At 41.6% G+C, this 17242-nt stretch overlaps 1 protein-coding gene and 1 pseudogene across 14 annotated transcripts in view; both read right to left on the minus strand.

Annotated features, from left to right (window-relative positions):
* Positions 1–17242, minus strand: part of NFIA (nuclear factor I A) — a 373135-nt gene that overhangs the window by 56556 nt on the left and 299337 nt on the right. For 12 of the 13 annotated variants that reach the window (XR_014235007.1, XM_082357481.1, XM_082357488.1 and 9 more), the window contains one exon: positions 1273–1451. Coding sequence is in view for 12 of the 13 variants with exons in the window: in XM_082357481.1 (XP_082213607.1) it covers positions 1273–1451 (179 nt within the window). In the remaining variant the exon portion in view is untranslated. The remainder of the gene's footprint in view (positions 1–1272; positions 1452–17242) is intronic. The other variant, XM_082357478.1, reaches the window with a different exon arrangement.
* Positions 7157–16868, minus strand: LOC309612966 (protein phosphatase 1 regulatory subunit 14B pseudogene; annotated as a pseudogene). The gene has a single exon. The product of its transcript is annotated as a protein phosphatase 1 regulatory subunit 14B pseudogene (transcript).

Here is a 17242-nt window from a genome sequence, read left to right on the forward strand (position 1 = left end):
TCCTATTTAGGCTCTAGTCCTGAATCAAAATTCAGTTGCTGTCCCAGGCTTTTAAGTTTAAGCTTAGTAATTCTGCAGAGGAAGTCTCACTGCCTCATCAACATTCACTTATATATTTAGTATTGTTCCTCAAAGACAATCTCATCTGACAGTCAGAATGTTGTGCTTTCTTGCCAACAAACTTGCCTGTGTGTCATTTCTGAGTGGGCTAAAAGTCCATAAGTGAATGCTTCAGAATAAGCCAAGCAAATGAATACACAAGCAAAAAGAAAAAAGGGTCCATATTGATTTGTTGTCTAGACAGAAATGTATCTGCTAACACATCACCAGACATTAGTCAAAGCTGCCTGTTCTAACTCAGATATGCAGAATCAGGTATTTCTTCGAGGGAAGAAAATCGGTGGTAGGGTGGTGTGATATAATATTCTAAATTAGGCAATAATAATTATGGCTCATCTGTGGCTTCATTACAGTTATTGGGAGAAAAGGAAAATCGCATTTGGCTTTATGCTGGTCATTATTTCCAATTCATTGTTATTATTATTGGCCTTGGGATATAGCTATCCATTGCAAACATTTGGTTCTATATTTGAAATAAAATTTGTGATTTAAAAAAATCACTTTTACATTAGGAATATTGTTTCAAATTGTGATTTGGTTTATTTGAGAAAAAATGAAAACCTCCATTCGAAACTACTGAATACTATTTAGCTTTATACAAAGATAAGTGGGAAAGATAACTACTTGCAGAAATAACAAACTATAATAAACTACTTCTAGAATCTTGAGTTCAAGTACTGGTCAACTTGATGTAAAGTGTTAGAGGACTATTTTTTAAAAATATCAACTTAGTTGATCTGAAACATCTGTGCCCCCTTCTCCCCCTACCTCTCCCTACCACCCAAAATCATTATTTAAAATTATTTGGTCTTTCTATTTTGTTAACTGCGTGAGCCCTTGGGTTAGTATGCATGAGGTGGAATTATCTGCCCACAGACCTTAGAAGGTTATACAGTTCACCCTTGAGATGATTTATATCCATAAACTTGACAGTTGCGAAGTTAACACAAACACTGTTTTTAAACCCTGGCCAATCCCTCTTAGAGTAAGTTAACTTTCCCACAATCTAGAATAAATATGACATTTGCCTGCAGTCAGTCAACACGACATCAGAGCACAACGTCACATGGTCATAAGGTCTTCCCTTGTTATTTTTACATTCGGTTAATATTTCTAAAGAAATTGAAAAAAAAAAAAAAGAAGTTTCCTTACATTGAGGAACCCCACCTGTCCAGCCTGCTGACCAGCATCAGGGCAGACAAGTTGGACAAACTCTTTCAGCGTCTCCTGAGGGTGATAGCGGATGGCTGGGTGGGAGAAGTAAGGCCCAGGCTGCTGGATGATGGGTGATGTTGGAAAATGAAGAGTTGATGGTGTCGCATGTGGACTTGCTGTAGGAAAAGAAAACATCAGAGTTAATAAGAGAAAGACTTGTTTTGCCACAGCTTTTAAACTGGATTCAACTTCCTTTTAAAATTTCTTCTCCTGACCCAATTCCTAGTAACTGCTCGTGTGACAGCACTTAACACTGGAGAGGTCTGATAGATTTTCTTCCTTAAAGCTCTAAGACAAACATGGAGGCTAGATTAGGGTAGAGTTTCAAGCTGTCTTTCTATTTTCAGTGGACATGAGTTATAAAGGCATTAATAATCCTTGGTGAAGCTGAAGATTATTCATTACCTTAAGAGCCTTTTTAATGAAGCAGGCAATAAAAAATGTATTTGGTAGATTAGACCTGATTTAACTGACATTACATATGACAAATTCTAGTTTGCACATATGGATCCCCTTTCATGCTGAGATTTCCATAGACAATAATTCATTGTTAAAGCTCTTATACTCCTTTCAAGGAAATTTCTAGGGACTAATTCAGGATGAAATTTTTTGAAGTCTGTAGTAAATGATCACTTAATGAACCCATGCAATTTGGGTGCCTCACTTTACATAGAAGGTTTATGTTGCCTTTTTTTTTTGGCCATTTCAAAGCCAAACTCAGAAACGCATAGATGTTAGTTATAGCAGGGGAACCCACAGGCTGAGTAGGTAGGCAGTGACCCCTGCTAAACTGTTGGCCCTCTGCTCATACAAACTGATGAAAGGCTCAGACAACCATCACTCCCTTATATTTGAACCCTGCTGAGTTTCACTGATACAGGAAGAAGATTACATTAGATTTAAAAAACGTATGTGAGGTGTTTAATAATTTTTCCTGGGAAGACTTTTGCCCTTGAAGTGGAAGGGTGATTCATGAAGCCTGCTGAAGGGTAAGAACAGCACATGGGAAGGGCTGAAGACACTCAAACCAAGTAACGCCGAGACGGAGGCTCTCACTCCCCAATGAGGGCCAGAAAAACAACTGCCAAGTAAAAGCAGATGAGAGTATTTATTTTTCCTTTACTTTTTGCAGTTTAAATCTTTAAACTCAAGGAGGCCCTGCAAAGAGAAAACAAAGGAATACCCAAATATTTGGAAAGTAAGACTTTCCTAATATTGAGGGTGACTCATAAAACTGAAGAGCAACTAAGCGAGACTGGCCACACTTTCTACCACCATCCCATCTGTCAAAAAAGGATGCATCTCTGTTGATCCCTGGACACGGGTTTTTTGTTCCCTACCGTATCTGTAGGACTGGGGCATTTTCTGACTAATAATTGGAGTGGCTAGGACTCTGAGGTTCAGAATGGCATCTGTAGTTTTTAAAGAGTAGAAATAGGGGTTTGGAGTGGAAACAAGGGTCCAGTCCATACGTTGCAGATGACCTGATGGGATCCTTTCATTCATGCAACCTTTAATCTATCCAAAAATATTCCAAGGCTCCTACTACGGGCTTGGGATACAACACTGAGACAATACAAAGTTTTGTCTTCAATCATATAATTGAGGGCATCTTGAACATAACCCATTCGAACTAGAATTCTTGTCACCTTCCACCCCTCACACTGGCTCTTCTCTCTTCTCCATATTAGTAAATAGCTTTTCCATCCATTTAATGATTCACTGTCATATCCCCCGAACAATGTCTGGCACTCAGTAAATATTTGTTGATGGTACAATGAAAGATTGAATATATGAGTGGTACAGAAATTAATAAAGTAACCATACAAATAAATATAAACTTAAAAAAATTTTTTTGGGCCTCCCTGGTGGCGCAGTGGTTGAGAATCTGCCTGCCAATGCAGGAGACACGGGTTCGAGCCCTGGTCTGGGAAGATCCCACATGCCGCGGAGCAACTGGGCCAATGAGCCACAATTACCGAGCCTGCGCGTCTGGAGCCTGTGCTCCGCAACAAGAGAGGCCGCGATAGTGAGAGGCCTGCGCACCGCGATGAAGAGCGGCCTCCGTTCGCCGCAACTAGAGAAAGCCCTCGTACAGAAACGAAGACCCAACACAGCCAAAAATAAATAATAAATAAATAATAAATTAATTAAAAAAAAAATTTTTTTTAACCTGGCAAACAGCCAGGGAGCTTGTAGAAAAACTGATAAAACTTAGGGCTTCATACACTGAATGGTAAATCTTGGAATCCATTACTGTCTGAGTTAAAATCTGCAGCTAAAAAGTTAAATGGCTCTGGTCATCTCTTACTTTGCAAAATGTGCTTTAAAGAACCCAAGGAATTTTTTCATCTAATACGGCATGGGCATGGTCGTCTTTGCTGGTAGCAAGAAACTTTGACCCAGTGCCCTGCATTTGACCGAATAGTTTCTAGTTAGAGATGGAATGTGGCATTTCCCAAATGAGGCTGGGAATGTACTGAGCACAACAAAATGATACACTCAACTTTTACAGCATGTCAAACACAAAGGTGGCAACTCCATTGTCAAGAGCCCCCAGGAAGCAGACCTTAATGATAAAGTGGCAATGCTTCAGGTGCTCAATGGAAAGTGATGCATGATCGTGAGATTATGAAATCGTGGTGGCCAGCAGAGAACGCTGCCCAAGGGAAAAAATTCACTTGAGCAAAGACTAGACAGATAAAAGTTAGAGAAACCTGATAGAGGAAATAATTCAACAGGACCATGGAATCCCTCCCTTAATTGTTAATAAGCATCCTTGCCCTCTTGTTGTTGCTGCTGTTGTTAAATATGTAAAAGAAAATCGTTAACAACTTAAATGTAGACCTTAGTTTCTTTATTACATTTTACTAAAAACAATTTATTCACCTTTTTCTTGTGTCACAGAGTTTATTTTAACATAGACCTAAGAACACATGGTACTATATGGAGTTAATTCCACAATGGTTGATTTATAAGGATCAATTAATTCTTAATTAATACCAGGAAATCATTTAGCCTGTAGGTTCACATTAGACAACTGCTGAGTCTGCACTGCGAAGGCTCATCCTTCACAACCCCTACTTTCTCGTGCCTTGGACATTCTGGTTCAGCCATTAGTCCACTGTGGAACTGCATATAAATCATTCAAGATCCTGAGCTTTAATTTCTTCAAACAGAAAACAGTTGTGTTACAGACATCACAAAGGACTATTAAATATTATTAAATACCCACCATTTCTCTGGATCACCTGCTAGCAGCACTCTTTTCCTGAACGATGAGACTGCATTGGGTTCCTCCATTGCTCTAAAGCTCAGACTTAAGATTTCAGCCATGTCTAAATTTGGTTTTCCTCCTTCCCTATTTCTTGCTTTCTCCCTTTTATCTTGGATTAGATGTTGTTAGTGTGCCTAAGTTTTTGTCCAAGTAGTTGCAAATTATTTTAGAAAAGTGTCACCGGGGTTAAATCAGTCAACAGATCATTCAATCAGCAAAATTCATTAAATGTATTTTGAGATGGTCAGCTCAGGCCTTAGAGAAGAGAAAATACCATTGTGAATCTGGCACGGTGCTAATGCAATGCACAAAAAATGGTACGAGTCCAAATTTTTGACGGAGAAAAACATCTCTTATGGATGTGTGTGTGTGAGTAGTCGACACAATAAAAAATTATAGCACATTATGTAAATGCATATTTAGATCCTTTAAAATGTGCATTATTTACTTGAGAGTCAATAAAGGCTTTTCTCAAGTGGTTACAGTTTATTGCAATGCATCCATCTGTATCCAGGCTGATGTTAATACAATTTTGTGTATTAAAAGGCACTACAAAATTGGCTGCTTCTGGGGTCTAATACTCTTAGTACCCTAGGCCAGGAGCAGCAGAAAGTGTCAGAAACACTCCATTCTGGATGGATCTCACTACTAGTTTAAACTTTAACCAGAGGCCAAACTAGTTGCAAACAACCGCTTGGGTTTTTCACAAAGAACACCAGTAGGATGGGAAGGAAGGAAATCTGATCAGGTTTCTTTGGCTGGAATGGCACTGCCTACACATTCTGAACAAAGTAGCCACAATTAAAGAAGCAGAGACCCAGAATTTCCCAAAGCTGTAGGCTCACTTATTTATTGCCAAATGATCATATTACTGGATGCTTAAAAACAAGAAAGCAGGTCAGTCAGGTTGGTTTACCTGTTTGCACACCACCCACCCACCACCCCACACAGTGGCCCCGATTATTTAAAGGACTCTCCTGGTTTTAGCTTGAAAGAGAAAAAGTTTAAAATTCAATGTGATTGAGAATATATATTTTTAACTTAAAAGAATTCTTCCTTCTTTAAGGCAGAATTGATTAAGACTGGGGAAGGAGAAGGTCAAGGTCATTACTGTATTATTGTGTATGTTGAGAGACTTATATGGTCCAACAATCGATTCTTGGTCTGAGAGTCCACTCTAGGGAGGAGGCTTTATGGACACATTTCTAGCTCAAAGAAGATGATACCAGGGAGGCATGGCCAGATAGGTTTGGAATCTTGTATTTCATTCTAAGTCTTAGGAAAGAAAAAGAGATAGAAGAAAGTCACCTCTCTTCACCATTTCCAGCAGTTTTGCCCAAACTCAACCTCCAAGAATTCTAATAACCCCCCTGCATTTTTTCTCAAACCAAGATTTCACAGTTGAAATATGCTCTTCTATTTAGCCCTGACATTGCCTTAATTCCTTTATTTCTTGTCCATGAACCACTGCAGACTCTCACGGACTGGACAGAGACTTGGATTCTTTTCATGTTAGTTTTTGTTTTCCGGCACCAGCCCTTAGATCCCAGTCTCTCTTTTATAGGCGGCTCCAAAGATAAGCTGTCAAGAGAGCAGTGCAAACAAAATCTAATCCTCCTTCAGGTGCAGCGTGCTCTTAAGACAGCGTTACACACAGCCTTCTTCCCTCACAGAATGAATGACCACTCCCAAACCCTGGCACTTGCGAAACTTCAGTCTTACTGTTAATTGACACTGTCAGTGGCAACAGGTGAGATTCCATAGTGTTTCACTCTGTTAGCACCATTAGAAGAAAAAGCTACTCATCTGTCTTCAGCGGTACGATGTTTAGACAAAAATAACCATTTCCATAAAGTACAAGGTGGCATTAAGAACTCCTGACTACTCGTATTTAAAAGTAAAGATTTTAATAAGGCAGAGCTCTAAAAGGAGCAGAAAGTGGAAGAAAAAAATTGTGCTTAAAAAAAAAAGCCTTCTATAAGGGCAAACGGAACTTGAATTTTGTTTGGGTTGTCAACAACTATGCAGTTTGCTTCTTCAGAAATTCAAAACCACAATATATAATACCATGATAGCCTACCTAAAGCTGAGAAATCTATCTTAATGGTCCATGGCTATAATTTATAAATCATGCATGAGTCAGACCTGCCATTTATGAAAGCCTAGAAGTTTGGAGTTATGGGATTTATTTTAACAGAGACACAAGGAACGAGAAATTGGCAATGGTTTTCAAGCCTTTGAGAGGTGGAACCTTTTCTAAATAACAAACCTGTGACTCAAGCCAAGGTTTTCAAAACATATAGTACGCATCTTTAACATCACTGAGAGGCATGCAAAAGAACCTGGGTATGTCAAATAAGAGAAATATATGACATTACATGATGACTTGCAAAACACCAGTATTTTTATATTATTGCTACCAAACAAAGTGACTTGCTGTTACAGTAGATTTCCAAGATAACTGATATATTCTATTCCATTTGAGTTAAGGTAGAGGTTCAGAGTAGAGATCAAATTCCAATATCTTTTGGTCTGTTTTTAACCAAAAAAAAAAAAAAAAAATAGAGAGAGGGGTGAGGGGCAGGCCAAGGTCTTTTAAAATTTTAATTTAGATCAATTTTAGCTATTGAAAGACCTTTCTTGCTCAAATGCCCTGGTTTATAGTCTAGACCAGGGGTTGGCAAACATTTTCTGTAAAGGCCATAGAGGACACAGTTTAGGCTTTGCAGGCCTCATGGTTTTTGCTGCAATTACTTGACTCTGCCACTAAACGCAGGAGCAGCCATAGATATTACATAAACAAATCAGTGTAGCCATGTTCCAATAAAATTTTATTTTAAAAAACAGGAAGAGGGCTAGATTTGACTGGTGGGCCATAGTTTGATGGCCCTTGGTATAGACCCACATAATTCCTGTTCACCCTCCAAACACCTGCAACGCTCTGCTTGTGAGTTGTGCACCAGACAATCACTGTTCCTTCCACCTCTTCCCTACCAAACTGCATCCTTGTCCCAGCTGGCCTTTCTCCTGGAGCCTCACCTTTTTTGAAGGCTTCCAAAGCAACCTGCTTGCCATCTGTATCTCCACGAACTATCCACTGTCACTCTTTGATTGTCCCTTTTCACCATTATTTAACATGCCTTGTGTATGTGCTGGTTTCCCACATCCATGTGTATATCACGTCAAATTAAACATATGAGTCAGAAAAGTAGTAGATAACCAACAAGGACCTACTGTGTAGCACAGGGAACTATACTCAGTATTCTGTAATAACCTATAAGGGAAAAGAATCTGAAAAAGAATATATTTATATATATACATTTTTATATATATGTGTATATATATGTATAACTGAACCAATGTGCTGTATACCTGAAACTAACAGGACACTGTAAATCAACTATACTTTAATAAAAAGAAAAGAAAGGAAAGAGAAGAGAAGAAAAGTAGAGTGATATAAGGACCGTGGACTTTGGAGTCAGATAGACATGGATTTAAATTTTAGCTCTATCATTTGCCAGCTATGATTCAAGTTTCCAAGCTTCTCTCAGTTTGCCATCTGTATAATGGGGCTTATACCTCATAGATTTGTTTTGAGGATTAAATGAGACAATGTATATAAGGCATATGGAGCAGCTCCTGACCATACGGTTAAGTGATCATCAATAAACAGCTTCTTTTACTTGTAATACTATTATAGGTAAGGATGGGGATGGGGATGAGAAATGACTAAATCGGAATTTGCTCCTAGGTGCTAGGGACCTGTTCAAATCGTAGAATACACAGGGGGAAGGGAACAGTGGAGTAAGAGGCACCTGTTGCCTATCTGTCTCTTGGACAAATGAGTGCGTAACTATTGATAAAAGAGTATGAGCTATCAATATGGATATGACATGAGGGTCTTGAAAAAAGTTCCATCAACAACAAAATGCAAAACCAAAGCAACAGAAGCAACCTTGATGTAAAAGTCATAGATTCCATAGAAACAATGACTGTAAAGGCTCTTTTTGGATGAAATACACCTTGAATCCTTACCTTTGCTTAAATCTTAGACTCTGAGACTTAACCTAGAAACTTAGAACTATGGGGCTATCTCCCTCTAGACTCTATTTTTTACTTAGACCTATAATCCTTAAGTGTCCATCCTGACCTCCCCCTTTACCATGTAGACCCCTGCTACCTGGGTACACTTCTGACCTAATCAGATTCTGAGCATGGCCTCATCATAGCCTCATACAGTGGAGATCTCTACCATTGCCCTTAAATGTCCCACTGTGTTACTTATTGGGAGCTGCTTATCCGAGAGCCAATATATGTTAACTGCTTAAAAAGTTTTTTAGAAGCTCTGGGGTACTTTTTAGGAAAATTTTCTAGTTAGATAAAGAGACTTGGGTTTTAATTTTGTTGCTGTCTCTACCTGGCTTTAAATGTGGGCAACTTCTCTCTCCTCTGGTTCTTTCATCTGCAAAATGAGGAGTTTGAGCTAAACAGTTGCTGAAGCTCATCTAGCTTTAAATTTCAATGAAATTCAGTCTCTGGGATTACATTTACAAATAACAATACAATTGATCCATATATAACAACACTGAAATCTAAAAAATATGAAACAAGGGAGTATGTGGGGTTTTTAAAAAAGTTTATCTATTTTAATTTATTTATTTTTGGCTGCGTTGGGTCTTCGTAGCTGCACACAGGCTTTCTCTAGTTGTGGTGAGTGGGGGCTACTCTTCGTTGTGGTGCGCGGGCTTCTTATTGTGGTGGCTTCTCTTGTTGCAGAGCACGGGCTCTAGGCGCATGGGCTTCAGTAGTTGTGGCTCGCGGGCTCTAGAGCGCAGGCTCAGTAGTTGTGCTGCACGGGCTCTAGAGCGCAGGCTCAGTAGTTGTGGCGCACGGGCTTAGTTGCTCCGCGGCACATGGGATCTTCCCGGACCAGGGCTCGAACCCGTGTCCCCAGCATTCGCAGGCGGATTCTTAACCACTGCGCCACCAGGGAAGTCCCGGGAGTATGTGGTTTTTAAAAGAAATTATTTTTTAAACGTTTCTGGGATATTAGGTTCTAGGGTATATCTGGACTCAGTCTCTAGGAGCCTGTGCCTTTGGGAAGGCTGTGATATTTAGAGTTTTAAAAACCCTGAGGGAATGTGCCAGTTCAAGCTCTGTGAGATAGAGCCCCAGCCTTTGGGTCCTGACAGGACCTCTTCTCTGAATAGATCATATTTGTGCACGAATCCCCTAAGCCGCCATGACGGCTAATGTGCAATGCATTCAAACGCCACAGAACAGCTGTGATTATTGGAGATATGAAGAGTGACTAGTTATTACGCAAAGTTGACAAGACTTCAGTTCCATGAAGGGAACTTGAGCTTCTACGTAATATGCAAGCAATACTGCAAGTCAAGAGATGAATGAAAGAAAAACATTTAAGGAAAAAACCACCACCATAGATTGGATGATCACAGAGGTTAACAGAAACAGGCAGAGAATGAATTCTCAAACAACCTGTTGGAAGGGCAGTCCCGCAAAAGAGAATTTCAAAAGTAAGCTCCGTGGAGTTTCTCTAGCCTATGCGAGGCCTACCAAGTCCTGGGACCGGCACTGTTTGGGAGTCTTTGCTGGCTGACATTTAAAATAAAAAAGGCAAAACCAAGCAGATAAACAAACAAACCCCACAACAAACAAAGCTATGATTGATTCACGGCCTTCCCCCCACTACCCCCGCCCCAACTGGCAGGTATACATTGCAGTTCAAGCCCCTGTTTCTGAGCAACATGATTACTAAAGCACAGGTTTCAAAGTATCCTTCTGAATTCACCCTGCAGGATTTAGGGATTTATCCTACTGCTGGTAGATTTCACACAAGGGGAGGAAGTAGGAGAAGAATCGGTCCAGCATTTGAAGTCAGGGTACCAAAGTTTTACCCCAGGCTGGGTATCAACTAGCTCTGTGTCAGCCTCCTATGCACCTTAGTTTCCTCTGCTGCAAAATGGAAATTATATATCTGTATGGTTTTTAGAGCTCAACTATTTTGGGTTTGAAATCATTCACTCCCCATGTGAGTCTATGTGTAACTTTTTCAAACCTGAATTTCCTTGTCTGTAAATTGGGTAAAATAGCACTAATTTAAGAGATTTTCCCAAAAATTAGAATTATTTCTAATTCTAGGTGCCTAGTACACAGTGGGCTCACACCTTTAAAATGAATGTGTTGAGAATATATTGTGTGCCAGACAGCGTGCTTGATTCTGGGCTATTTATTATTCTTAGAGTTGTGTTTTTAGGGTAAATTCAGATATACGAAAAGTAATCAGGATCATGCAGTGCCATGTGGCAACCTGAGACAACTGGGAATCAAGAGTTGAACTGTTCTCAACTGTTTTCATGGCCCTGGAGGTCCCCGGCATGGACTAAGTGTCACTCTTCTAAGACCGGCGTTTGACCTGTGCTCTGCAAGCTCCACCCGCAGCACGAAGTCACTCGGCTGGCAGGAGAGCCAAGCCCACTGCCCAGCACACAGGACAACGCTGCTCTTATCTCCTGTGCTGGACAGCTCTCAGTTTTGGCTGCCCAGCAGTCTTTGACCCTTTCTTCTGGAAACAGAGCTCTAATGTTTCTTTGGGTAACTATCCTTCCCTCCCTGACAGACCTCAGTCTGTCATTAGCCTAGACTATACCCTCCCCCCAGCTCTGTGGGTGCACATGTAACCCAGGCCACACCAATGAGAAACCCTGTTATCTTTTTTTTTTTTGATGTCTAGGAAGACACTTCTGGGCCAGAGGCACGGGGACCCCCACTCGTGGCACCAGGCCTGGCTGCAGGGCCCCCCAGTATTGCTGTTGCTATGAGGTCGGGGGGCAGGGGTCGTCCTGTGGAGCCACTGTTCACTTGCGTGGGGGACCCTTCCTTTCTTCCGGGGCGTGCTCGGCTTCTGCATGTCCTGGATCTGGTCCAGCAGGCCAGAGACGGAGGCCTCAGTGGGTTTGTAACAGTCCACCAGCAGCTCCTTGACCCCAGCAGCTGGGTCTCATCACTCTCCACATCCAGGAGTTCATCCACAGCAATCTCCAGCTCCAGGATCTCCCCTTCCTGGTAGTTGTAGAGGCCAGGGAGCTGCTCCAGGATCCACTCCTCCAGGTTGAGGCGCTTCCATAGCTCCTCGAGGTCATACTTAACCGTGACCTTCCCTTGGCACCTTACTGGGCCCTCACCTGCAGCCCCAGGGGGGCTCTGAAAGCAGACACTGCCACTGCCCAGCTTGGGGGCCAGGACCACCAATGCTGTGCCCCCTGCGGGGCGGCTGTCCACCATGGCAGCTCCCCCCACCCCATTATTTTTTAAACATAAAGATTATTTTAAAAGTGAGCAAATGACCCAAACCAGGCCAATCAGAGACATAAGCATCCTACTCTAGGGAGTAGGACCGTCCCTAGATCTCTCGTGGAAGAGCTGCTCTCTTTCCCTTGGGACCGTTACATTGGTGGGGATTAAGTCTGGAGCTTCTCATATCATCAGTGCCACGATCTGAGGAGATGTAGTCTAAGAATCAAGTTCACACAGAGGACAGCAGAGCTGAGAAAGATAAAGATATAGATTTCTGAAGGTATTGCCTGAGCATCTGGATCCAGCTCTACCTGAAGCTGCAAACCCTCTGACTTTTCGGTTACATGAACCAATCCATTATTTTCTTTTGGGGAGACTGGAGGGCTGATTAAGCAATCTGGCTGGGTTCTTTCACTTGTACGAATATTTCACTTGAAAGGGTGCTTATTAACATGTCTTCTGTTCATTACTGGGTATGCAACAATTCAACAACTCTTATTACAGTATTCAGGAATTTGAGGTTTCAGGAAGATCTAGAGATATCCCTCAGCAATACCAAGGTTTTCTAAATCTGTATTGTATGCCAATAGAAGGGACCCATACAACCTGACACAAATAAATCCAAATCCCCACAATTACTTTAAATACCTGTGCTATATTATCCCTTTCTTTAATTCCCCTCTCATGAATCTCATCCAAGTAATAATTATTTGTCCTTCTGTTCTACTAGGTTGCAGGGGCAGGACTGGCTTGTCTGGTTTGCTCATTAGGGCCTAGCACAGTGCTTGGCAGATGATACATTCTCAAAAATTATTTGCTGAATTGACTCTTGTAAATAACAATGGTGTGCTTATCTCCCTTTTTTTTTTAAAGATTTTTTTTTTTTGATGTGGACCATATTTAAAGTCTTTATTGAATTTGTTACAATACTGCTTCTGTTTTATGATTTTTGGTTTTTTGGCCGCGAGGCATGTGGGATCTTAGCTCCCTGACCAGGGATCAAACCTGCACCCCTTGCATTGGAAGGCAAAGTCCTAACCACTGGACCGCCAGGGAAGTCCCGGTGCTTATCCCTTTAGCAAGAGCCATGCCTGAATGAAGACAAGCCAAAGCAAAGTCTTCACCATGGCTACGGACTAATCATCATGGAAGGGGGTTCACCTGCCTGACTGGGGAGACCCCCCCCCGGGGAGACCCCCCCCACCCCCGTTCTTCTAACCACACAAGAATAATGGGATGGAGTAACCAGGCTGGCTCACTTCCCTGAGGCCCCATCTCTTCTAGGCTATGAGGCTCCTCCTAGTGAAGGGAAACACACACTCCTTCTGGACCCACAGGAGCAGAATAAAAGAGAGAACTGGGGATGGGGAGTGAGGAACGAGGGAAGTGAGAATACTTTCAAGACAACTACACAGAAAGACAGCAAAAAACGATATGGGGACGGGGGGAATCTGAGACAGTTAACATTTTTAAAAATATATATATATATTTATTTATTTATTTTTGGCTGCATTGGGTCTTCGTTGCTGTTTTCTCAAGTTGCGATGAGCAGGGGCTACTCTTTGTTGCGGTGCACGGGCTTCTCCTCGCGGTGGCTTCTCTTGTTGCAGAGCACGGGCTCCAGGCGCGCGGGGTGGCTTCTCTTGTTGCGGAGCATGGGCTCTAGGCGCGTGGGCTTCCGTAGTTGTGGCACAGGGGCTCAGTAGTTGTGGCACACAGACTTAGTTGCTCCACGGCATGTGGGATCTTCCTGGACCAGGGCTTGAACCCGTGTCCCCTGCATTGGCAGGCAGATTCTTAACCACTGTGCCACCAGGGAAGTCCCTGAGACAGTTAACGTTTAGTAACATACTAATAACATATGTAGCCCTTTCCATATGTCATTTCACTTCCTCCTCCTATTAACACCTTAAAGTTCTGTACAGGTGGGAAATTAAGAGACCAGCAGAGGATGGGTGACTGGCACAAGCTTATGCAGATCCCAAGTGGCCGGCCAGGATTTGCATTCTATTCTGGCTGACTCTACAGCCCATGCTCTTTTCACTGCACTCTGCTGCTCCCATTTGAATTATTTTTCAGAGGTCAAATGGCTTATTTCCTTTCATGATATTTGCCTCATAGGTCCCTTATTACCGTAATACAACCTGGCAACTCTGATGTTCCTCACATGTGTTTTGTGCATAAGAAGAATGAATTGTTTGGGGTTGGGGGAAGCAACTGCCATTTAATACTAAGAAGTGGCAAATGTAAATTTACTGTGGAAATATACATTTTAAAAAACATTCCATACACGTGAGAGGTTAAATACACTAGTTTCAACAATACAAAGGATGCGGCATGAAATGGGTAACTCTCCGTGATCCTGCAGCCACATTAACAGGACTGTACATTCCCATTTCGAATATCAGTGCTCACCCCCCTTTGCCTACATGGATGATAAGCTGATACTACATAAACATTGTTAAAACTACAGTTCCATGCTACAGTAATTCACTTAACTTTAACATGATTTATGGTTCTGTCAATCGGTGAGGTTGAAAACCCTGTGCTGAAGCTTAAATGTGAGCTTCATATTTAAAACAGCAAGTGTGTGTGTGTGTGTGTGTGTGTGTGTGTGTGTGTGACAGAAGAAAACATTTCATATAGAGAGGAGATAGAAGCCCAATATTGACTTTTTATTCTACTCTGAAAAAAAGAAAAATAAAGAATGAATCTAAACATGGAATCAACATTATATTAAGCTAAACCAGAAAGACCTGCTTGGGATTTATCTGATTATGTGATTTATAGTATAAGTGATACCCAGAAGTCTTATCAGTGACATAATTTCCAAGAAACCTTGCTCAGAACCTGCGCCTTCACTGTGGCTGCATGTGTGGATTTATGGTTGGGGGGGCGGGTAGGGGAGTGGAAGACAGGGAGGGAGAGATGGAGAGATGGAGAGCAGCTTCTTTTGTCCAGATGAGTTTAAATCTGGGTCCACGTGGTTAATCACCAATCACCCTATTCTTTTCTCCGGTGCTCACCCGGGAGGCATTTTGCCTCTTGAACAGATTAAGGAGCCAATTGGTCTTACTGCTCTAACCTGTCCTCCTTGGGACCACATATTAACAGATTCCACTGCAGAAGAGCTCTCTTTAGAAGTTTGCTGCGGGGATGACAAATTAACCCAGCAGGGTGTCCCACACATCTACCTCAGTACAAATTATTAGTGTAATAGAGCTTTTAGTTATGCATTTATCTAGTAATTATTGAACGGTTACACAAAACCAAGCTGAGCAGCCACGGCCCTTTATGAGGCTTGCTCGGTGGGTGGCCTTACAGTTCATTTAGGATACCAGTTCACTTGCAGACAAATTAGCTAAACAGCCTTCTCCTTTAAATATTTTCCATGTCACAGTGAAACGCTTTACAATACAATAAAGGTACAGTTTTAATTACATGCTTCCTGACTTTTGTTTAGTGGTAGTTTTAAAACATTTGCTGGCACTGTTTTTTCCTTTGGCTGGGCAGTAATAGTTGGTTGTAAGTATCTGGCTAATGAATTTAATAATTTCCTGAACTGGGACGTAAAGGGCCTTTGCTAAAAAGCTGCTTCTCCTCTTTACCATCCAGTTCCTTCAAAGCCCATCGACGACGTTTCCCATTAGGCTGGACACCAGCACTTGAGCTAACCTTGCCTGGTGTTCACAAGCCCTCTTACTCTCTTTTTAGTGCTCCTCAAAGGTGGTACTTGTTAGGTCTGTGATGCCTGCATCTGGAAGTCAATTCTGATTGTTAGAAAGACAATGTAATGTCTTCTCAAATGACATACTCCAGTAATAAATAAACACCTTGCATCTGGTGGCAGATTATTTCAGCGCCTTGTTAGCAACAGGTACTTAATTGCTTCTCATTTTCCTGAGATGATTCAATTGCACTAAACCAGGAGAGACAAATTAGATTCAGCTCCACTGAAAGGAACACCAGCGCGTTCTACAACTAAGTTAAGAAGTTTTCCTAAGAGGCAAAGAAGTTTGCCAATATGATATGAGAATGCTGAACGAAACTACCGCTTAGGTAGAGGGCCTATGTCAAGGAAGGGTGCCGTGGTTATGAGAGTGACGAGGAGCCAGGGACTATTCCTTCTTCAGGATCCTTAGTTTGGGCAGACACATTTATAATACCATAGAAAATATTCCATAAAAAGGGGATCAAATCATTTTCAGCTCAGCATTTCTCTTAATGCCCATGAAAGTAGAAGTTCTTAATTAAAACCAAGCAAGTGTATATCGAGCATTCATTCACCATGCTATGCATCTCCCTAAATGTCGCCAAACACACGCACTTGAATATTGTATTATTATCACACATGGGGGGTGGAAAGAACTCCCTATTATTCCCAAACTTTCTGTTTGCCTTCAATCAAATCCATGTGCTCATTCATTTATTCAACAAATATTTATTGAGTGCTTTCCTAATGCCAGGCACAAGGCTGAGGGATACAGGATATCGGGAGGAAGAATAAAGAATGGTCCCTGTTCCAATGGGCCCTGCCATCTAGTGATAACTGCTGCCTTCCTATTGTACCTCTCCTTCCTTCCTCCTCTATTATTGTCTATGAGTCTCCGCTCTTCCAACCTTTCCTGGTGACCTGAACTTCCTGGAAAGTTATCTTAATTCTCATAATTCTCTGCAGTATATTTTTCTTGGCCAAACTGGGAGATGTTAACTTCAGACCCTCAGATGTTTCATCACTACGAGCAGGATCCCTGTTTGGGCCACGAGGATCATGGACTTAGAGAGGTTTATAGAGCATGTAAACGTCTGAACAGAAACTGGCAGGATTCTTTGAAAGCTGCACAATAAATCTTTGGTTTATATGGCTATTGTTTTAATACATCTTGTGCATGTTTTCAGAATCAGGGCAATTTGATTTCTAAACTCCCTTCACGTGTATGTGTGTGTGTATATATATATATATATATATATATATATATGTATGTTTTGACCCATAAAGAAGTGGGGCTTTAGCCTTTTGCTCACATTTTGTATGTCTGGATTCCTCAGTACTTAGTTAAAGCATGACTGCTGTTGCTTTGCACGCTTACAACTAGCAGGTACTCTGTTTGAGAACAGGGATAAATCACGCTTGTGTGGACTGGCCCAGTGCCGAATGCCATGGTAGTTCTCTATCAGGTTGCCCCCGACCCTGACAGCATCCGGGAGACACCATCACAATAATACATCGGCTGGCTTTCTTGTCTGCCCTCCACCAGGAAGTAAGCATGTTGAGGCCAGAATCCAAGCTTCTCTTTTTCACTCTATTCAGCA

The sequence above is a fragment of the Balaenoptera borealis genome (assembly GCF_965194805.1).
Source record: "Balaenoptera borealis genome assembly, chromosome: 1".
Lineage (NCBI taxonomy): Eukaryota > Metazoa > Chordata > Mammalia > Artiodactyla > Balaenopteridae > Balaenoptera > Balaenoptera borealis.